The sequence below is a fragment of the Nerophis ophidion genome, linkage group LG20 (genome assembly GCF_033978795.1).
Source record: "Nerophis ophidion isolate RoL-2023_Sa linkage group LG20, RoL_Noph_v1.0, whole genome shotgun sequence".
Classification (NCBI taxonomy): Eukaryota; Metazoa; Chordata; class Actinopteri; order Syngnathiformes; family Syngnathidae; genus Nerophis; species Nerophis ophidion.
Window position 1 is genome coordinate 30438647 of NC_084630.1, and position 24475 is coordinate 30463121.

General features: G+C 38.6%; 1 protein-coding gene across 2 annotated transcripts in view; it reads right to left on the minus strand.

The window, feature by feature from the left end:
* pld5 (phospholipase D family member 5) overlaps window positions 1-24475 on the minus strand; it is a 58738-nt gene that overhangs the window by 21457 nt on the left and 12806 nt on the right. The window contains exon 1 of one of the 2 annotated variants that reach the window (XM_061880258.1): window positions 8795-9008. The exons of the other annotated variant lie outside the window; for it this stretch is intronic. Within the exon in view, the coding sequence (XP_061736242.1) occupies window positions 8795-8827 (33 nt within the window). The 5' untranslated portion in view covers window positions 8828-9008. Of the gene's footprint in view, window positions 1-8794; window positions 9009-24475 lie in introns of those variants that run through there. 2 annotated transcript variants of the gene reach the window in all.

A 24475-nucleotide genomic window follows, 5' to 3' on the forward strand; every position in this document is an offset into this window, starting at 1 on the left:
AGAGGAGCAAGATGAGGTGGTTCGGGCATCTGGTCAGGATGCTACCCGAACGCCTCCCTAGGGAGGTGTTTAGGGCACGTCCAACCGGTAGGAGGCCACAGGGAAGACCCAGGACACGTTGGGAAGACTATGTCTCCCGGCTGGCCTGGGAACGCCTCGGGATCCCCCGGGAAGAGCTGGACAAAGTGGCTGGGGAGAGGGAAGTCTGGGCTTCCCTGCTTAGGCTGCTGCCCCCGCGACCCGACCTTGGATAAGCGGAAGAAGATGGATGGATGGATAAAGTAACAAAGACCTAATTCAAAGTTATTTGGACACTTGGGGAGGATATAAGGCAGGGGTAGGCAATCAATTTTTACTGGGGGCCGCGTGAGGAACCCGAGCACTGCTGGAGGGCCACATCAACAATATTTTAATAAAATTTTGCTCAAATTATTTTTGATATATCGTAAGATAAATAATTATAGTAATAATGATAATAATGATTTCATTTAACTTAACTTTATACAAAAGCAGATTGCTTTCGATGGTTTTATTTTTAACACTGTCTTACCAGTGATTCTCAAATGGGGGTACGTGTACCCCTGGGGGTACTTGAAGGTATGCTAAGGGGCACGTGATATTTAAAAAAAGGGTTCTAAAAATAGCAATAATGCAAAATCCTCTATAAATATATTTATTAAATAATACTTCAACAAAATTTGAATGTAAGTTCATAAACTGGGAATAGAAATGCAACAATGCAATATTCAGTGTTGACAGCTAGATTTTTTGTGGACATGTTCCATAAATATTGATGTTATAGATTTTTTTTTTTTTGTGAAGAAATGTTTAGAATTAAGTTCATGAATCCAGATGGATCTCTATTACAATCCCCAAAGAGAGCACTTTAAGTTGGTGATTACTTCTATGTGTAGAAATCTTTATTTAAAATTGAACCATTTTTCAACAAGTTTTTAGTTATTTTTATATCTTTTTTTCCAAATAGTTCAAGAAAGACCACTACAAATTAGCAATATTTTGCACTGTTATACAATTTAATAAATCAGAAACTGATGACATAGTGCTGTATTTTACTTCTTTATCTCTTTTTTCAACCAAAAAAGCTTTGCTTTGATTAGGGGATAATTGAATTAAAAAAATGTTCACAGGGGGTACATCACTGAAAAACGGTTGAAAACCACTGTCTTACACAACACTTCCTGATGTAAAATACAATGCAAAAATGTCAAATTCTGTCTCTTTATCCTGCATCCTCTTTAAAAGTCCAGCATTTTTCCCCGTCAGATTTGGACATCCATCAGTTGTCACACCTGCCAGCTTGCCCCATTTCAGTCCTAACATGTCCAAACATGCATTTACCTCTGCGAACAAGTCGTTACTTGTGGTTGTCCCTTTTAATTGACTGCATGGCTACCAGCTCCTCTGAGATTTGAAAGTTTTCAGTTATCCCACGAAAGAAGATGAGCAGCCGGGCAGTGTCACGTACATCGCAGCTCTCATCCAAAGCCAGCGAAAAACAGTCAAAGTCGGCCGTTCTGTTTTTCAACTGAAGCTCCAAGTTTCCAGCGATGGTCTCAACCCGCCTCGTTACCGTGTGTCGGGAGAGTGACACGTTCAGAAATGCGCCCCTCTTCTCCGGGCATCAGCGTAACAGAGTCCAATAAGCACTCCTTAATAAACTTTCCGTCAGAAAACACCTTACTTTTTCTGGCGATTTTGTGAGAAATGACGAAATTTGTCCTGATTGCTGCATATTTGGGGGTGTGAAATTTGGCCGCAGAATGCCCAGGTCTGATAAAAGGGTTAATGTTAGGGTTGGGGTTACTAATAAGCAATAATCTTGAGGTTATTGAGGGAAGACTCTTAGTTAATGGCTTACTGGTTGTATAATAAGCCCATGCAGAATAAAGCATTAATGAGTACTTAATATTGACTAATTAAGAGCCAATGTGTTACTAATTTGCATGTTAATAAGCAACTCATTGACTCTTAGTTAATGGATTACTGGTTGTATAATAAGGCAATGCAGAATAAGGCATTAATAAGTACTTAATAATGACTAATTAAGAGCCAATATGTTACTAATTTTCATGTTAATACACAACTAATTGACACTTAGTTAATGGCTTACTGGTTGTTTAAAAAGGCCATGCAGAAAGATGCATTAATAAGTAATTAATAATGACTAATTAAGAGCCAATATGTTACCAATTTGCATGATAATAAGCAACTCGTTGACTCTTAGTTAATGGCTCACTGGTTGTATAATAAGGCCATGCAGAATAAGGCATTAAAAAGTACTTAATAATGACTAATTAAGAGCCAATATGTTACTAATTTGCATGTTAATAAGCAACTAATTGACACTTAGTTATTGGCTGACCGGTTGTTTAAAAAGGCCATGCAAAAAGAGGCACTAATAAGTAATTAATAAAGACTAAATAAGAGCCAATGTGTTTCGTATTTGCTTGTTAATAAGCAACTAATTGACCCTTAGTTAATAGCTTACTAGTTGTATAATAAGGCCATGCAGAAGGAGGCATTAATAAGTAATTTATAATGACTAATTAAGAGCAAATATATTACTAATTTGAATGTTAATAAGCAACTAATTGACTCTTAGTTAATGGCTCACTGGTTGTATAATAAGGCCATGCAGAAAAAGGCATTAATAAGTCATTAATAATGACTAATTAAGAGCAAATATATTACTAATGTGCATGTTGATAAGCAACTAATTTACTCATAGTTAGTAGTTCACTGGTTGTATAATAAGGCAATTCAGAATAAGGCATTAATAAGTACTTAATAATGACCAATTAAGAGCCAATATATTACTAATTTGCATGTTAATAAGCAACTAATTGACTCTTAGTTAATGGCTTACTGATTGTTTAAAAAGGCCATGCAGAAAGAGGCACTAATAAGTAATTAATAATGACTAATTAAGAGCCAATGTGTTTCTAATTTGCTTGTTAATAAGCAACTAATTGACTCTTAGTTAACGGCTTACTGGTTGTATAATAAGGCAATGCAGAATAAGGCATTAAAAAGTACTTAATAATGAATAATTAAGAGCCAATATGTTACTAATTTGCATGTTGATAAGCAACTATTTGACTCTTAGTTAATATCTTACTGCTTGTATAATAAGGCCACGCAGAATAAGGCATTAATAAGTACTTAATAATGACTAATTAAGAGCCAATATGATACTAAGCAACTAATTAATGGTGAATATGTTCCCCATACTAAAGTGTTACCCAATGTCTAATAATCAGTAGGGAAACTGCGTCCACAGTAAACAGAATGGCAATTTATTTTAGGGCCTTGGGAAAAAAAGAGAACTAATGACCCCATTAATGTTAATTTCCTCAATCGATTGAACTGAGGAAGGACGGTTTGTGATCAATAAACAACTCTCACTGCCTTTTGTACAGTAATACGACAACAGAAACAGAGTAAATGATGAGGTTAATGTAAGGCTCTGAATTTTATTTTTGTTGTTGTCGTATATAACGGAACATAACGTCCCAAATGGACGGGATTTCATCACCTCTGGCCCACGTCGGAGCGGGCCAATGACTTGTAATATTATCGGAGATATTTGTGTGCACAAGTCTATATTGGGGTTGCAATATGGATAGAGTGGTGCATCAAGCCTAGATTTGTCTTTTTAGCATTTCTTTGCCTGTCCTTTGTGACATTGTTGGTTTTGTGAGCTGGCAACAAGACATAAGAACTCATGTACCACTGTTAGTATCAAACATCACAGGAGGAAAAACACAGGAATAAGTGAAATTATTTAAATCATTCCATTAAACAGGAGCTGTGATGATTTTAATTTCCATGTAACACTGTTCCTAGTGGTCTAGATCAGTGGTTCTCAACATTTTTTCAGTGATGTAGTCCCTGTGAATATTTTTTTAATTCAAGTACCCCCTAATCAGAGCAAAGCGTTTTTGGTTGAAAAAAAGAGATAAAGAAGTAAAATACAGCACTATGTCATCAGTTTCTGATTTATTAAATTGTATAACAGTGCAAAATATTGCTCATTTGTAGTGGTCTTTCTTGAACTATTTGGAAAAAAAGATATAAAAATAACTAAAAACTTGTTGAAAAATAAACAAGTGATTCAATAATAAATAAAGATTTCTACACATAGAAGTAATCATCAACTTAAAGTGCCCTCTTTGGGGATTGTAATAGAGATCCATCTGGATTCATGAACTTAATTGTAAACATTTCTTCACAAAAAAAGACATCTTTAACATCAATATTTATGGAACATGTCCGCCAAAAATCTAGCTGTCAACACTGAATATTGTATTGTTGTATTTTTTTTCAGAGTTTATGAACTTACATTCATATATTGTTGAAGTATTATTCAATAAATATATTATAAAGGATTTTTTAATTGTTGCTATTTTTAGAATATTTAAAAAAAAATCTCACGTGCCCCTTGGCATACCTTCAAGTACCCCCAGGGGTACACGTACCACCATTTGAGAACCACTGGTCTAGATCATTGTTTGATTAATTGATTGATTGAAACTTTTATTAGTAGATTGCACAGTACAGTACATATTCCGTATTTTTTTTTTTTTTTTTTTTACAAAATAAAGTAACAATAACTAAACAAAAAGCAAACTACTATAAAAAAAAAAAATCCTTTGGGTTTTGACCTTAAAGCTATCTTCTTTTCAGAGACTTACTCCCCGACTTTGTAAACGACAAAAAACAACCCCAAAAAGATTTTGTAATAATAACAACAAGGAGAGAAATCGGTTGGTCTAACCCAGACCTGGGCAATTATTTGGACTCGGGTGGGCACATTTTGAGAAAAAAATGTGTCTGGGGGCCGGTATACGATATCTGATTTTTTGGAACACTAATACAAACCCTCACAATAATGTCTGATTGAATGCTAAAAATGTTATGACAGACCGCCTTAAAAAACATAATGGATTTTTTAATTTTTCTATGAAGGATAAAACACTGAATATTGACAACACATGAAGGTCACACCCTTATTTGATCGACATATTTTACAATGAAACGCGACAAAAATGCAACAAATAGTGAAACACAAAATAAACCCCACCTAAAATCTGATACATCTGATATTTGCTGAAATTCCCCCAGGGATCAATAAAGTACTTTCTATTGTATTATATTCTATTGTGTATATCACTAAGCTTTAGAACTTTATTGCTTCCCGCCCACACTGCTTGTTGCCTCGTCTGAGCTGTTGTGACGTAGATGACCATAGTAACTAATTAGGTTACCATAGTAACTGGTATATAATCCATAAGCACAGATTCCAAGCATTGAAATACTTTGTATAGTTGAAGACTTACGGTCATTAAAGAACATGACTGCACATCATAATGGCAGCTACACTTTCTATCTTTAAAAAAAAAAAAAAAATGATTTGGGATTGTCTGGCGGGCCGCATTGAAAAGCTCAACGGGCCGCATGTGGCCCCCGGGCCTTACTTTGCCCAGGTCTGGTCTAATCACTTCAATTATATACCCAAACTGTACTGGTTATCGATAGTATCGACATCCGGATCGATCACTCCTACTTTACATTGAAGCTTTAGCAATTAGCTTCTTGTGTCGTCCTGCTCGGCCCTGTGTGCAGCATGCTTAACAATTCATGTTTCTCTAGTCCTCCGGTGATAATAGGACTTTCCTTTTTGCCGCCATGGTGGTGAGAATTAGTATCTTAGAAGCGGCGTCGCACTGTTGATGGAAGACATGTTCAAATTTGAACCGCTTTCCTGGCAAGACACGCACCCTCCTAGAAGTCATGTAACTCCTGCATGTGTGTGAAGTGAATTATTTGATTCATATTGTTCAACATATGGTGAATGTTTACATTCAACTTGGACAAAGCGAACCACCATGTTTAAGTAAATAATGGTTGAGTCGATAATAAATTAGGGAGCCTTAGTTAGACATTCGATTATGGACTGGGTTAACTCCCTCACAAGAACAGGCAATAAAGTCAGACTTCGGAATGCAAAAGTGATAGCTCTATCCTGGAGGAGAGACTCCATGTCTATCTTAAAGTTAAAAAGTACCACTGATAGTCACCCACACACTTGGTGTGGTGAAATTACTCTCTGCATTTGACCCATCCCCTTCTTCCAGCCACTGGGAGGTTCGAGGAGCAGTGAGCAGCAGCGGTAGCCACTCTCGGGAATCATTTTGGTGATTTAACCCCCAATTCCAACCCTTGATGCTGAGTGACAATTTTTTTTTTTAGTCTTCAGTATGACTCATGACATACCGATCTCTAACCACAAGGACACTGAGCAGGTCTTCTTCACGTCAACTCCTAAGTTACAACATATACAGGTTGTTTTCCGGTCACTCACACATTGTTTGGCTGTACTCTCCTTAATAAAAACACACCCAGATAGAGAAAGAAGGAATATAAAAAGGTGGTCTGGCTCCTTCATTTTTGACCTGACCTCCTCCAGGAACTGCAGTCCAGTGTAATGACACTCGCTTGTAATAAAGCAACTTTTGGTTCAGTAAAGTGTCTCCAACGTCTCTTTTGATCCGGCTGCACTGCCGTGTAGCCCCCGATGATGACAAGACCAGAAATACACATCATGTGTAACAAGCAACATGGAAATGTCCATGAGCAAGCATCCATTTTAAAGTAATCTTTCTGTGAGTACAATCTTTAACTGGGACACAGCTGAGGTGAAGATCGGCAGGGCTCGGCAGCTCATCAGCCGATCGATTAAAAAAAGGCATATACTGCCTTAGTGCCACTAGGCACACCATTATCAGTGGCTTTAGTGGTTTGAGTGTCCGCCCTGAGATCGGTAGGTTGTGAGTTGAAACCCCAGGCCGAGTCATACCAAAGACTATAACAATGGGACTTATTACCTCCCTGCTTGGCGCTAATCATCAAGGGTTGGAATTGGGGGTTAAATCACCAAAAACGATTCCTGGGCGTGGCAACCACTGCTGCTCACTGCTCCCCTCACCTCCTAGAGGGGTGATCAAGGGTAATGGGTCAAATGCAGGGAATAATTTCGCCACATCTTGGTACTTTACTTTAACTTAATATTGGCCCCAGATCCGATCCTATGATCGGGACATCTTTAGTTATTAGTTTTGTCAATTTTGGGAGTTTGCCTAACCAGTCTACATGTGCTTTGTGGACTTGGAAAAGGCATTCGACCGTGTCCCTCGGGAAGTCCTGTGGGGAGTGCTCAGAGAGTATGGGGTACCGGACTGTCTTATTGTGGCGGTCCGCTCCCTGTATGATCAGTGCCAGAGCTTGGTCCGCATTGCTGGCAGTAAGTCGGACACGTTTCCAGTGAGGGTTGGACTCCGCCAAGGCTGTCCTTTCTCACCAATTCTGTTCATAACTTTTATGGACAGGATCTCTAGGCGCGGTCAAGGCGTTGAGGGGTTCCTGTTGGGTGGCCGTGGGATTAGGTCTCTGCTTTTTGTGGATGATGTGGTCCTGATGGTTTCATCTGGCTGGGATCTTCAGCTGTCACTGGATCGGTTCGCAGCCGAGTGTGAAGCGACCGGGATGAGAATCAGCACTTTCAAGTCTGAGTCCATGGTTCTCGCCCGGAAAAGGGTGGAGTGCCATCTCCGGGTTAGGGAGGAGACCCTGCCCCAAGTGGAGGAGTTCAAGTACCTAGGAGTCTTGTTCACGAGTGGGGGAAGAGTGGATCGTGAGATCGACAGGCGGAGCGGTGCGGCGTCTTCAGTAATGCGGACGTTGTATCGATCCGTTGTGGTGAAGAAGGAGCTGAGCCGGAAGGCAAAGCTCTCAATTTACCGGTCGCTCTACGTTCCCATCCTCACCTATGGTCATGATCTTTGGGTTATGACCGAAAGGATAAGATCACGGGTACAAGCGGCCAAAATGAATTTCCTCTGCCGCGTGGCGGGGCTCTCCCTTAAAGATAGGGTGAGAAGATCTGCCATCCGAGAGGAGCTCAAGGTAAAGCCGCTGCTCCTCCACATCGAGAGGAGCCAGATGAGGTGGCTCGGGCATCTGGTCAGGATGCCACCCGAACGCCTCCATAGGGTGGTGTTTAGGGCACGTCCGACCGGTAGGAGGCCACGGGGAAGACCCAGGACACGTTGGGAAGAATATGTCTCCCGGCTGGCCTGGGAATGCCTCGGGATCCCCCGGGAAGAGCTAGACGAAGGTGCTGGAGATAGGGAAGTCTGGGCTTCCCTGCTTAGGCTACTGCCCCCGCGACCCGACCTCGGATAAGCGGAAGATGATGGATGGATGGAAGTTATTTCAGTGACCATTTTAACTGAAACTGTTGAATGGGTATTGATTTAACGATATGATAAACATTCTTTAGAAATGTTTCTGTTACTGCAACTACAAAAAAAGTCTTGCAGGACAATGTTTGATCCACCCTGTCCTCCATCTCGCTAACAAGGTAGTGTTGTTCTCTCCTCTAATACCCACTGACACCCTGAAGTCTTCATTAGTCTGACCCGAGGCAAACATCATGCTTGACTTGCAGATATGCACACTACGTCTTACAAAGGTTATTTTTGTTGTTGTTGTGCTGATTCATCTAAAACTCACCTCAAAGAAATCAATTATGGAAATGGAAAATGTTAGTCGTCCAATATACTACATTGCAACTATGGGACTGAATATAGGAACACCCATTCCCTGACATTTCAACATAGGGAGTTCAAACATGCAACTACAATGTGATGAAGTTTGGATGTTACAGACAAATTACACACGTGACACATATGAAAGCGGGGGGACACATCACCTTTACGGGTTCCTGCGTGGTCGGTCCCGCCATGAGAACTGCACCGCTTCAAACTTCTGTGACAGTACCTTATTTGCATGATCTTCACCGGTCCGTTTGTGCTTCCCAGACAGCCATTCTCTATACTTTCACATCTCAGCATGCGTCTGTTTCTATATATATGTGTGTGTGTGTGTGTGTGTGTGTGTGTGCACCCAATGTCCTGATGTTACCTGCAGTTTGAGGTGTGTGTGTGTGTGTGTGCGTGTGTGTGAGCAGTCCAATATGTGATGTGTGCAGCAGCTCCACAGTGACACAACAGAAGCTGTTGGAGGGGATGGAAACAGACCAAACCCCCCCACCCCTGTTCCAACCACCAATGCAAAGCGGTTGTTCCGAAATCCCAGCAGACCCCTCACCCCTCCTCCCTCCTGTGGTGACAAATCCTACAGCTACCTTGTGATCAAACCTATATTGGTCGCTCTGAAAAGAACAACGCATTAACCTGCCACTTCTTCAAATGATAAATTGTAGGAGACGGGATGCATTTACACACCTCGTTACTGTAACCATGCAATACTGTCAGCTTTAAATCACAATCTATATCCAATAAAAGTGCACTCACTTGTGTTTTACTGCAGCGTCATGTCCCCCTTCTCTTATTAAAGAGCCTTGGTGGAGCAACACAAAACATGGAAACACTTTATTCTGCACTTTTATTCACCTCAATCAATAGTTGCAGAAAACAACATATGCTGCCAGCGGCTGTCTAGATTCCTAAGAGGCTTGAAAACTGTCAAGACTTGGACTTCGGAACAGCTTACTGCGTGGCTTTCGCAGCTCGCTGCCATGAATGTTCTCCCAGGGTGCAAAATGACTGGACACGACATGAAGGTATGGACATGATTTAATTTTTCTTTAAAAAAGGAATAAAACAAAAAGGGCGCCGAGAGCAAACTTGGCTAAGAAAAACAAAAAGTTGCACAAAGGCAGAACTATGGACATAAAACAAAAAAAAAAACACTTACTGTGACATGAGCAGAGCAGCATGAACTATGAACATCAAGAGCTATGGCATAAACGGAGTCCAGAGAATCAGGGGTGAATCAAGACTGGGTAACACAAGGCATATTGACAGAGCGTAACCCATTGTTACTATAATAATCTACAAGATTAATATAGGTTGCCTCCCTCTCTTCCCTTTCATCTTTCGGTATTTTTTATTTTTTTAATTTCATTTATTTATTTATTTTTAGAATCTTTCTAGCTATCATTATGTATACGTATTGTTGCATTTGAACAATTATATTGTTGATAATAGAGGTAAACTATTGGTTTTGTTCATGATCAATAGCGCTTTTTCTATTGATATTTGTATTGCTCCAGTTTTAGTTTAAAAATGCTCATTGTCATTACTATATTATTTATTTCACTAACTGCTTATTTGCTATCACTTTTACGATCATATTTATACATATTGTATGTGCTGGTGTTGTTCTATTGTTGTTGTTGTTATTGTTGTATTTGCTGTTGTTGTTTTTGTCTCTCTGTCTAATCCCCCTCTTATCCCCACAATTTCCCCCTCTGTCTTTCTTTTTTTCTCTTTCTATCCCCTCCTGCTCCTGCCCGGCTGCACCAAATGATAATATAAATACATTTAATAAAGTCAAATTCAAATAAGGCAACAAGAGAAGTATCCTACACTTCTCTTTTGTAAAGTAAATCTGAACAGCCAATATGGGCATCTACATCAACTATAGGATTTGCCTGAGAAGCTGGACAGGACAAAAAAATAACAAAAAAAAAGAGTGTATCAAAGGTGATTTCTACCTGGCAACTATGGCTTAAATAATAGTGACGTGATTATTGACACGTGCGTGAGTCCAAACAAATCAGGTGCGTGAGCCGTGAATACATGACAGGTGAAACTAATGGTCGTCATGGTGAAAAAACAAGGGAGCGTAAACAGATACTAAGAGTCCAAAAAACCAACAGAACATAACCGAACACAACATGATCACAAAACAGAGTGAGGGTGTTTGACGTTGGAGAATGTCTGAATACAAAGGCGTGATATTTTTTTGTGTTAAACCTCTTTTCTTATTGAAAAATATGATTAGACATCTGTGATGAGCTGGCGACTTGTCCAGGGTGTGCCCCGCCTTCCACCCGATTGTTGCTGAGATAGGCGCCAGCGCACCCCGCGACCCCAAAAGGGATTAGGCGGTAGAAAATGGATGGATGATTAGACATCTGTGATGAGGTGACGACTTGTCCAGGTTGTACCCGCCTTCCGCCTTAATGCAAATAATTACAATGTAAATTTAATTCACTTTAAATGCACAAATTTGCGAAATCATGTACTCATTATTTTAAAAAAATATATTGTCTGTCTATTTGTGTTGGGCTGGCCCTGTTGCAAGGTGGCGACTTGTCCAGGGTGTACACCGCCTTCCGCCCAAATGCAGATGATATAGGCTCCAGCGACCCCCCGCCACCCCAAAGGCGACAAGCGGTAGAAAATGGATGGATGGATGGATAATTTGACATGTTTCCCTTAATTACAATGTAAATGTAATTCACTTGAAATACACAATCATTGCGAAATCTTGTACTCGTTTTTTTTTATTGATCGTCTGTCTATCTGTGTTGGCCCTGTGATGAGATAGCGACTTGTCCAGGGTGTACCCCCCGCCTTCCGCCAGAATGCAGCTGAGATAGGCTTTGGCGACACCCCCACCTCCACGACCCAGAACAGGACAAGCGGTAGAAAATGGATGGATGGACCAACATTGTGCAACTGAATAGAGCAATTCAACTTAAAGGATAAGTGCACTTTTTTTTAGAATGTGGCCTATAATTTCCAATCCTTAGGAGAGACAAGAACACATAGTTTTTTGTCTTTTTTTTTTATGCACTGTGATGTCAACGCGTTTATTTCGTCCATAAAATCCAATTAATAACCATCCAAAAAGCGCTAACAGTACCTTGTTTAAGTTTCGTGACCTGAATATTAACCAAGTATTAGAGATATTGTTATTATAAATACATGTAAACTAAATGTGAGCTTTTTGACTAACAAAAGGTCCTCTTAGCCCAGACTTGGGAAATATACGGTCCGTTGGCCACCTGAGGCCCATTAAGATTTTCAATCCCCGCCGGACGTTCTGCATAATTTTTTTTAAGACGTTTTATACCCAAACTGTAGCGGCCATTTATGATGTGCAGTGCTGTTTTTAAATGACCGTAAGTCTTAAACTATGGAAAGTATTTCAATGGTTGAAATCTGCGCTTTTGGGTGTTATTTCACTTATTACGGTAATCTACGTCACAGTGTCCAAACGAGGACTGTGGTGTGGTTTGTTTTCCCAGAATGCAAAGGAATTGGATCGGTCGTGGCGTGAAGGTAAAGACATATTTAATATTTTACTCAAAAATGACCAAACAAAAGGCGCTCACAACGGAGGTAAAAAACTTGACTAAGGAAACAAAAAGACAACCTGGAGGCAAGCGTACCTAACGTACGTAAAAGCAAAGGTAAAATTGAGGACATGTAACATGAACTAAAATAACTCACTGAACTGTGGCTTGAAAACAAAACTTACACATGGGCAGAAAGTATGGACATGAAACAAAACTTACTTAGCAGAGCATGAGTCAATGGCATGAACAGCAAAATCACAGTATTGAGTATGGTCATAACTGGAGTGTTGAGTATGATGCCAGGCCGACTGCCTGGCAACTACAAGCTTAAATAATACAGACATGATTAGTGACAGGTGCGTGAGTCCGAACAGGTGAAACTAATGGTTGTCATGGTGACAAAACAAGAGTGCACAAAGAGTCCAAAAACCAACAGAACATTACCAAACAAAACATGATCACAGAGACATGACACACAGCAGCTCAGACAAGGAACAAACCAGAGTGGGCAGGGTTTGTTTTCAGAGCAGCCAGCCCGAAACGCATGTGTCCGAATCACATGCAGTAGCAACTATAATATATCATATTGTAGGTGTTTATTACCCTTTGCATTCATATTTTGCTGTTTTTTTTTTTTTTTTACATTTTTGTTGGGTTTTGCTTGATCGTAGAAGATGTCCATCGAGGAGCTGGTCTGAGAAGTAAAAGAGGAACGATGTTCATATGTGTGAATGTGGGCTTTGGGTTCCTTAAAAAAAAGGTAGAAAGGCGCTGTCCAAGTACAACAATTTAACATTTACCATATGTTATTAATATTCAGTGTTTTATTGATCATAGTTAATATTGTAAGTCCCCCTTTATTTATTTTAATGTACATCTTGGGTGTCCCATTCAGTAAAAAACTGTAAAATTCCATTCCGTTTTTTTGAGGTGGTCTGTCATCCATCCATTCATTTTCTACCGCTTGTCCCTTTTGTGTTCGTGGGTGGTCATTCGAGCCTATCTCAGCTGCATTCTGGTGGAAGGCGTAGGACACCCTGGACAAGTCACCACTTTATTGCAGGCGGTCTGTCATACTTTTTTTTTTACAATACTTTCGGACATTGTGACTTTTGGTAGTGTTCCTGAAAAAAAGGGACCCAAACACACATACCGTAAAGCAGATTTTTAGAGCTAAATGTGTATATATAATTTATACACACGTACACATTGCCCCCCCCGCAGGCCCCCCTCGTTGTGATGCACGATGAAGAGGAAGGTAGGAATACGAAGAATGTCACGGCCAAGAAAGCTGTCATGAGTGTTTGGCCAGCTTAATACATGTCTTTTTCTTTGTGAGAGCGCAATGGGAGAGAGATAACGAGAAAGATACCGAGTCACATTACAAAGGACTTTTAGATCCATCGGAGTCAACCCGAATTTTTCAAACAAGAGTCCTTACCAATTTTCTGTTAAGTACTTTAAGGTGCCACCAGCCATTACCGTACATACAGCAATTATTTTGCCCCGGGGGCCTAATTTAGAGAAAAAAATGTGTCTGGGGGCCGGTATATCTAATTTTAGGAACACTAATACAAAAACCTCACAATACTGTATGAATGCTAAAAACGTTATGACAGACCACCTTAGAAAACGGAAAGGAATTTTTTTTTTTTTTTTACTGAATGAGACACCCAGAATGTACATGAAAATAAAGAATGCGGGATTTACAACATTAACATCCTTCCATCCATTTTCTACCGCTTATTCCCTATTGGGGTCGCGGGGGGCGCTGGCGCCTATCTCAGCTACAATCGGGCGGTAGGCGGCGTACACCCTGGACAACTCGCAAGTACGATATTAACAATGAACGATAAAACACTGAATATTGACAGCATATGAACATTGACATATGTTTCATATATATATATATATATATATATATATATATATATATATATATATATATATATATCTCCCCATCCATTATCTACCGCTTATTCCCTTCTAGGGGTCACGGGGGGCGCTGGTGCCTACATATATATATATATATATATATATATATATATATATATATATATATATATATATATATATATATATATATAATCCTGACGATTGAGGGAACCCCTCATGAAACAGTTCTGGAGAGATGAAGTACTCTTTTTCACACCGCGGTGAGAGATGTCTTGTCTTGGGTTTTTTTCTGTCTTATGCTTTGCATGTTTTAATTTGAAAAGTAACTCTCCTCTCGTTTCAGGTCACTTGCCCTTCCTTTTGTGTCATCAGTCTGACTTCATCCCTGTTCTCTGATTGTTTCCAGCTGTTCCCTATTACCTTCATGTGTTTTATAAGCTCACTCCTTCCTTTGTTCTGTGCCAGATTGTCTCGTTTGTTCGTGCTCTCTAGCGCCCATATCCTTGTCCATGCCTTGCCTTGTCTTGTGCTTATGTCCCTTGATCCTGAACCCCTTTGTGAATATTTTGAGTTTTCCTTTCTTCCTCCTCAGCAGAGTGATTTTGATTATTTTGTTATTCAGCCGCAGTGGTAAGTTTCAGGTAAAATTTTTTCAGTCATTCCTCAACTTTTTGAGTGACTATATTTGTTAAAACTTTATTAGATTAGGTAGTGTAGAACATTTTCATAGCTGTTGTTTTGGTCCTCCTGTTGGAGCGTTTTTTGTTAAATACTTTTTATAGCATATACGGCGTCAATTATAGTTTGTCTTTACTTTTGTGTTTTCCTCCGTTTGGAGTGATTTTCGGTTGTTCCTTCTTTTTCTGGAACCTTTTTGCCGAGTAGTTTTGTTTGTGATTATAGATAATGTTATTTCTTGACTTTGGAGGTAAAAGGAAGTTGTCAAAATAAAAGCCTTTCTAAAGTCCCAACTCTGCATCTGAGTCCAATCCTTTAACCAAGCGTGACAGTCTTGTGTTTTTCCCCCACACACACACACACACACACATATATATATATATATATATACACAAACATGCATACATAGATAAATAGATAGGGATAGATATACTGTATATATAGAATAGTACCAGGGCGCCGCTCAAGAGCTGCATATATTTCAAGAGCCGCGGTTTGCTGACCCCCGACCTAGGATGATGGAAGAAATATAAAAATGTAATAAATCTGTAGGTGGCAGCACAGGAACACCCTATGTTTAAAGTTTCATTTTTGCATCTCATGGCGTATAACGGTGGTGCATTCAAGGACTCTTGACTAAGGTTAGTAACACAAGTTTAGTTTTTAAAGACAGGGCATGGTTTAACCCTCAGGATATGCAGTAATAACATCAATATAACCATAATAATACAATGTTTTATTTTGATTTATATTATTCACTGATGAAAAGAATATGTGTATCAGCTCATCTCTGCTTTGCACTCTGAAGTAAAGAAAAACTCAACAGATTTGTAATAACATTTCAGTGAACAATGACAGGTTATAATCAGGGGTGTCAAACTCATTTTAGATCAGGGGGCCACACAGAGAAAAATCTACTCCCAAGTGAGCCGAACTAGAAAAATCACGGCACGATAACTTAAAAGTAATGACAACATCAGATTATTTACTTTGTTTAAAAATAAACAAGCACATTCTGGAAATGTACAAATCATAATGTTGTTGTTGTTGTTTTTTTTACACTTACATGTTGCGGTTAATAGTTTTCTATCTTTATTTGTCTTTATTTATATTTTCTGATTAACATTATGTGATAATGTTCATCTATCAACTCATTGGTGTTAATTTTCAATCTATTAAGAAAAACAATACATAATCAAATTACAGGATGTTATTTATGTAGTTTGCTCATTTTCCTTTACTGGTGCACTAGCATCATGTGGTTTATTATGTTTTTCATGTAGCAACATCTACAAAGATACAAATAATTGCTATTTTGACATCTAGTGGACACATTTAGAACAGCAGTTTCTTCCATTAAAAAATTTCGGCTAATATTTTACTTAAGAAACTCATCCCACGAGCTGGAAAAAACCTGTTCGAGCCATACGTTTGACACCCCGGGGTTATATCATTATTTAAATACATTTTCCGGCCACATCCTATTGATATTTTGTCACTTTGAAAAAATATTTAAAGGGTTTATGTAGGTATATTCTAGATATATTAATTCCATCTTTAAAAAGTCCAAAACATAACCAAGGGTTTTACTTGTGTTGTCAAAAGTTGGTTTCAACCAAAATCATGAAATGCCATACTTGAATGAATTAAGGTGAGACCACAAATGGTTTTCTTTTTTATAAAAAAAAAATAAAAAGTCAATTAAAAAGTATTTGTTTTTTTCCCCAAGGTGAATTATTCTCTCTTTTTTCTTGTTATTTTAAAGTGAGTGCCTCACCGGCCATGAACGCTTGCATCACTGGGCGATGTAGTGATTCAAGATGACCCTTACACTTAATTCTGTTCCTCTCATCCAAAAACACCTTAGTGAAGGACGCCTCTCGCTGGTTTCTCACCTTCACACCAGAGGCTCAGCGGTAGGCTGCAGAGCATGCTTTTTTTAATGTTTTTTTTTTATTTTTAGTTTTTGTTATTGTTTTCTTTATTACTTTGGCTTCAAAGTCAAGGGGATATTTGCTAAGTGAAGGCTGACTGGGCACGGTGCTCTGATGGACTACAACTGGGCCACATGCCAAACGCTGCAGACTGGGATCCAGTCTGTTTACGTGAAAAAGCCACAACAGTGTCTGGACAGTTGCAAGGTATTACTTTTCATTAAGGAGGATGTTATTTTATAATTGAGACATTATAATGGAAAAATAAGTAGGGAGCCAAGGAAGTAAGGTCCTACTTTTTATATGATTTGGTTTTTTAACAAACATTTTCCCCAATATTTTCGCCAGTTTTTGCCTAACCCAGGGACCCCCAAACTACGGCCTGCGGGCCTGTTACACAACGCCAGAGTCCAAAATCCAGCCCATCGGAAGTCCCAAGTAAAAAAAAAAAAATAAATATATATATATATATATATATATATATATTTATACACACACACACTATATATATATATATATATATATATATATATATATATATATATATATATATATATTAAAAAATGTACACTATATATATATATATGTCTAAAAATGCCTTTTCCCGTCAATAATGTGACATAATCGGCGAGTATATATATATATATATATATATATATATATATATATATATGTGTGTATATATATATATATATATATATATATATATATATATATATATATATATATATATATATATATATATATATAGTACAGTGCTCAATACCGGGGTACAGCGGAATACACGGATAATAATTATAGTAATAAATAATAATAATACATTTTACTTATAAGTCGCCTTTCTGGGCACTCAAGGACACCGTACAAAAACAATAAAAACAAACTGGATAAAAACGATAACAACAACAACAAAGATAGATAAGATAAGATGATTACAGTGAATAAGCAGTCAGGAATAGGTGTGTTTTGAGTCTTGATTTGAAGAGGGATATTGAATCCAAGTTACAAAGGTCTGGTGGTAGAGAGTTCCAAAGATGTGGGGCAGAGCGGCTGAAAGCTCAGGCACCCATGGTGGACAGTTTAAATAAGAGGACAGTGAAATGGATGGATGAAGAAGATCTTAGGGAACGTGAGGGCGTGGCGACATGGGGCAGGTCAGAGATATGATGGAGAGAGGTTATAGATGGCTTTGAAAGTGAGGAGAATTAATTCAAAATAGATACAATATTTGATGGGTAGCCAGTGGAGTTGCTGCAGAACAGGGGTGATGTATGTATAGGTCAGGAAAAAACACAAAGGCTATTTCATCCCTACAAGCCGGTTTTGCAGGTTCATCTATCAGGGTTTTTTTAATCCCCTGAAGAACAGGGAAATCTGCGAAACACGCTTGTAGGGATTAAATAGTTTCTATGTTTTTTCCTGACCTATTGTATATATATATATATATATATATATATATATATATATATATATATATATATGTATGATAACACCTTAGTATGGAGAACACATATTCACCATTAATTAGTTGTTTATTAACATGCTAATTAGTAACATATTGGCTCTTAATTAGTCATTATTAAGTACTTATTAATGGCTTATTTTGCACGGCCTTATTATACAACCACTAAGCCATTAACTAAGAGTCTTCCCTCAATCTCTAATTAATGGTGAAAATGTTCCCCAAACTAAAGTGTTACCATATATATATATATATATATATATATATATATATATATATATATATATATATATATATATACATACATACACACAGCCCAGCCCCCAGCCAAACTGTTTTAACCCAATGGGGCCCATAGTCCAAAAGTTTGGGGACCCTTGGTCTAACACATTGGGAGCTGTCTATCCATGTATCCAATCCATTGTTCAGAAAACAATCTGTGATTTATTTCATTGCATATGATTGCAACATCAGTCACCATGGGGCTAAAGAAAGTTTTGAGTGACAGCACTTTGATAGAGAAGTTGAGAAACACTATTGAATTCAAGAAAAAACTGATCACAAACGTGTACAGGGCCCATTCCTACCTTGATGCTGAACGTACACTATATTGCCAAAAGTATTTGGCCACCTGCCTTGACTCACATATGAACTTAAAGTGCCATCCCATTCCTAACCCATGGGGTTCAATTTGATTTCGGTCCATCTTTTACAGCTTCTAGGAAGGCTGTCCACAAGGTTGCAGAGTGTGTTAATAGGAATTTTGGACCATTCTTTCAAAAACGCACACTGATGTTGGTTGACAAGGCCTGTGTCTTAGATTGACTCTCTCTATCGGGTTCAAGTCAGGACTCTGTGCAGGCCAGTCAAGTTCATCCACATCAGACTCTGTCATCCATGTCTTTATAGACCTTGCTTTGTGCACTGGTGCACAGTCATGCTGGAAGAGGATTGGGCCCGTTTCAAAACTTTTCCACAAGGTTGGGAGCATGGAATTGTCCAAAATGTTTTGGTATCCTTGAAGTTCCTTTCACATGAACTAAGGGGCGGAGCCCAACTCCTGAAAAATAACCCCACACCATAATTCCTCTGCTAACCCCTCTCGGTCAGTTTACATGGCCTATACCACGTGCCCGAGTTGCTGTTGTTTCCAAACTCTTCAATTTTCTTATAATAACGCCGACAATTGACTTTGGAATATTTAGGAGCGAGGAGATTTCACAACTGGATTTGTTGCACAGGTGGCATCCTATGACAGTTCCACGCTGGAAATCACTGAGCACCTGAGAGGGGCCCATTCTTTCACAAAATGTTTGTAGAAACAGTCTCCATGCCTAAGTACTTGATTTTATACACCTGTGGCCGGGCCATGTGATTAGGACACCTGTTTCTGATCATTTGGATGGGTGGCCAAACACTTTTGGTGATATAGTGTATTTGACATTGTTTTGTCCATATAAGGCAATGACCATTGTCTTTTAAAATCTGTTTAATGTGTATGGGACAGAGTCATTGGATTTGCAGTAGAGATGTAATATTCCAAATTATCGATGTTGGTTTCAAAATTATCGGTTTGAAAAAAAAGTAACATTTATGACTTTTTAAAACACCGCTGTGTACATGGACGTAGGGAGAAGTACAGAGCGCCAATAAACCTTAAAGGTACTGCCTTTGCATGCTGGCCCAATCACATAGTACTTATGGCTTTTCACACACACAACTGAATACAATGCATATTTGGTCAACAGCCATACAGGTCACACTGAGGGTGGCCGTATAAACAACTTTAACACTGTTACAAATAAGTGCCACACTGTGAACCTACACCAAACAAGAATGACAAACACACCTCAACCCCGCCTATCTCCCGAAGTTGGCGGTGTCAAGGCAAGTATGCTCTATTACACTCTGGACTGAAGCTGTGAGCCTTCATTGTTTTTGTAGCTGTTGTTTTGAGGCTTGTTTATAAAATATAAAAAGATTATGCACTTTGTGAAAGTCAAAGTATAGTACTTCCCATAGTTGTAGTGAGTATTAGGATTATCTTAGGGAGACAATGTCCCAAATTCCAAGCTGTTTTAAGGCATGTTAAAAAAAAAAAAAGCACTTTCTGACTTTAATAATAAATATGGCAGTGCCATGTTGGCATTTTTTTCCATAACTGGAGTTAAAATTGTTCTTTTATTTTGGAAAACCTTGTTTTTGTAAATCTTGTATTAGTAAGTTTTTCAACTTATTTAAGTCTGGATCCACGTTAAAATTCATCAATCAATCAATCAATCAATCAATGTTTTTTTATATAGCCCTAAATCAAAATTGTCTCAAAGGGCTGCACAAGCCACAACGACATCCGCGGTACAGAACCCACATAAGGGCAAGGAAAAACTCCCCCCAGTGGGACGTCGATGGTAAATTCATGGTATTGTTTAATGTATCCAGCGAGGAATCACAGCCAAATTAGGCATAATTATGTGTTAATTCCATGACTGTATATATCGGTATCGGTATCGGTAATTAAGAGTTGGACAACATCAGAATATCGGATATCGGCAAAAAAGCCATTATCGAACATCTCTTATTAGCAGTATCTCTTATGAAAACACTGCTTTGGTTTTCCCACAATTCAGTTTTGGTCTGAACTTTAGAAACCTACTACTGACAAACACCAAAGCTAGCAATATGATGACAATGAAGCAAAGGGCAATGTGTCATATTTTCACAACAACTCCCCTCTGGGGGGGCGGGAAATGAATTGGAATAACGAGACTGTATTCAGTCATGCTGAATGATTAATATTAGTACTGGAGGTGGGAGGCTTAAAAGGATGCATTAAGCCTCCGTAGAACTTCATAATACGGCCTCACATTAACCCACCAGGAGCAGCAATACTCTCTGTGAGCAACCTCATATGCTTGAAGGGTTTTGCAAACACTAATTACTTTTTGTCAAACACTGCATCGACCATAAATTGTTTATTTTCGCTTGGCTTTTTAAGGATACCGATAATATAAAAGTAACAATTCAAGAGGACCTATGATGATTTTAATCTACATTTCAATCTACAAGAAAACAGAAAAGCTGATTATCGGACCTGCTAGACACCGACACTTATTTAATAATACCACCTTAACATTTGACAACCAAACAATTACACAAGGCGACTCGGTAAAGAATCTGGGTATTATCTTCGACCCAACTCTCGTTTGAGTCACACATTAAGAGTGTGACTAAAACGGCCTGCTTTCATCTCAGTAATATTGCTAAAATTCGTTCCATTTTGTCCTCCAGCGACGCTGAGAAGATTATTCCTGTGTTCGTTACGTCTCGTTTCAATTAATCAAACAAATTGATTAACGTGGAGCCCGACTTAAACAAGTTGAAAAACTTATTCGGGTGTTACAATTTAGAGGTTGTCACACCGCGGTGAGGGATGTCTTGTTTTGGGTTTTTCTGTCTTATGGTTTGCATGTTTTAATTTGAAAAGTAACTCTCCTCTCGTTTCAGGTCACTTGCCCTTCCTTTTGTGTCATCAGTCTGACTTCATCCCTGTTCTCTGATTGTTTCCAGATGTTCCCTATTACCTTCATGTGTTTTATAAGCTCACTCCTTCCTTTGTTCTGTCCCAGATTGTCTCGTTTATTCGTGCTCTCTAGCGTCCATGTCCTTGTCCATGCCTTGCCTTGTCTTGTGCTTATCTCCCTTGATCCTGAACCCCTTTGTGAATATTTTGAGTTTTCCTTTCTTCCTCCTCAGCAGAGTGATTTTGATTATTTTGTTATTCAGCCGCAGTGGTAAGTTTCAGTTAAAATGTTTTCATTCATTCCTCAACTTTTTGAGTGACTATTTTTGTTAAAAACTTTATTAGGTCAGGTAGTGTAGAAATTTTCATAGATGTTGTTTTGGTCCTCCTTTTTATAGCATATACGGCGTCAATTATAGTTTGTCTTTACTTTTGTGTTTTCCTCCGTTTGGAGTGATTTTCGGTTGTTCCTTCTTTTTCTGGAACCTTTTCGCCGAGTAGTTTTGTTTGTGATTATAGATAATGTTATTTCTTGACTTTGGAGGTAAAAGGAAGTTGTCAAAATAAAAGCCTGTCTAAAGTCCCAACTCTGCATCTGAGTCCAATCATTTTATCAAAGCGTGACAGTGGTCAATTGTACGGAATATGTACTGAACTGTGCAATCTACTAATAACAGTTTCAATCAGTCAATCAAAACCATCCATCCATTCATTTTCTACCACTTGTCCCTTTCGGGGTCTAGCATTAAAATATTACAGTTGGTACAAACTGAAGGCTGCTAGACTTTTGACAAGAATAAGAAAGTTTGATCATAGTACGCCTATACTGTATATACTTTATATACATATATACCTATACTGGCTCACCTGCACTGGCTTCCTGTGCACTTAAGATGTGACTTTAAGGTTTTATTACCTGAGTATAAAATACTAAAACGGTGTAGCTCCATCCTATCTTGCTGATTGTATTGTTCCATATGTCCCGGCAAGAAATCTGCGTTCTAAGAACTCCGGCTTATTAGTGATTCCCAGAGCCCAAAAAAACGTCTGGGGGCTATAGAATGTTTTCTATTCGGAATATTTTTTTTTATTGCCATTGTTTGAGAACGGGTTCATAAACTAGGAATTTTACGTTGTGCAATCGTGCAACCTAAAACACATATAACACAAAATAGAACAACATGTGTCAGGTTCAAACACTGATGACATCTATTAAACGAAACAAGCAGCAAGGAATTAAACAGAGACCGAATTAAATTTGGCTCAATTTGAGGAGAAACGTCTGGGCTGTACTCTTGTACAGTCTCCAGCACGCTCTGGCCAAAGATTGTACGTCACCTCTTTTTATTTGGACTTTCCCTGACTAACTAATTACTCTTATAATGAGGTAACTGAGTTACTAACTATTACTAACTACCTTTTCAAGTAAGATGACAAACACCGAGAATACTATCAATAATATTAATTAAAAAACATTAAACACCAACAAAGACAATTCATTATAAGAACAGAAACAATATGCATCATTTATATTGCAATCATTTATCATTTCCATCACTATCACAGCCATGAATAAAATAACAACAACAGTCACAGTGGCACATAAGCTTGGTAATAATTTTTTGTTTATATTATTCCCCAAAAATATCACCAACACAATTTTTACACCTACTAAAATGTTTGTTGTGCGAACATTACTGTATTAAAATGAAAGATACAACTAAAAAGGTAATGTCTCTGGCCCCCTGCCTGGGAGAGGCAATGATGAGAGATATAGCAGATTAGTCTCTCTTAACAAGTGGCTGGATAGCTTCTGGAGACAACAGGGATTTACGTTTATTGATAATTGGCCCTCTTTCTGGGGCAAACCTGGCTTGCTGAGGAGAGACAGCCTTCACCCTAACCAGGAAGGCGTTATCCTCTTGTCTCGAAACATAGATTTCGCATTGAGCCACATTTGACTAACTGCACTAGAGCAAGCCCGGTCACAGGCAATTACAGAGCCTGCTAGCCTGGGTATGGAGTCAGTTAAGTTAGAACTAGCCAGCGCCAGGCTGGATGATCCCTGTACACAGCAATTTTCGTAGAATAATACACAACTCACAAAATGTTTTTTCTGCTATGACTATGACTACGTCAGAGTTAGACATGCGTTCTACTGAGGTGGCAAATTATGATGCGTTCAGTTTATCGCAGCACCAAGTAGAGAATCTGAAAATTCCCGTCATATCAATTCCTAGATATGGTCGTAATTATTTTAAGTACACTGCGCATAATAAACGCAACATTATTAATATTGCTACTACGGATAATTTTATCAACAACTCCTTAAAACAGCCCACTACCTATAATATGGGCTTTCTAAACATCAGATCTTTGTCTCCCAAAACGTTATTAGTTAATGAGGTCATTAGAGACAACAACCTTAACGTCATCGGTCTTAGCGAAACCTGGCTTAAACCAGACGACTTTTTTGCGATAAATGAGGCATCCCCTCCTAACTATACGAATGCGCATATTGCCTGTCCCCTTAAAAGGGGAGGGGGGGGGGGGGGAGTCGCACTAATATACAACGAAAACTTTAACTTTAGTCCTAACTTAAATAATAAATATAAATCGTTTGAGGTGCTTTCTATGAAGTCTGCCACACCGCTGCCTCTGTGCCTGGCCGTTACCTACCGCCCCCCAGGGCCCTATTCGGACTTTATTAGTGAATTCTCAGAGTTTGTTGCTGATCTAGTGACGCACGCCGATAATACAATTATAATGGGGGACTTTGATATCCATAT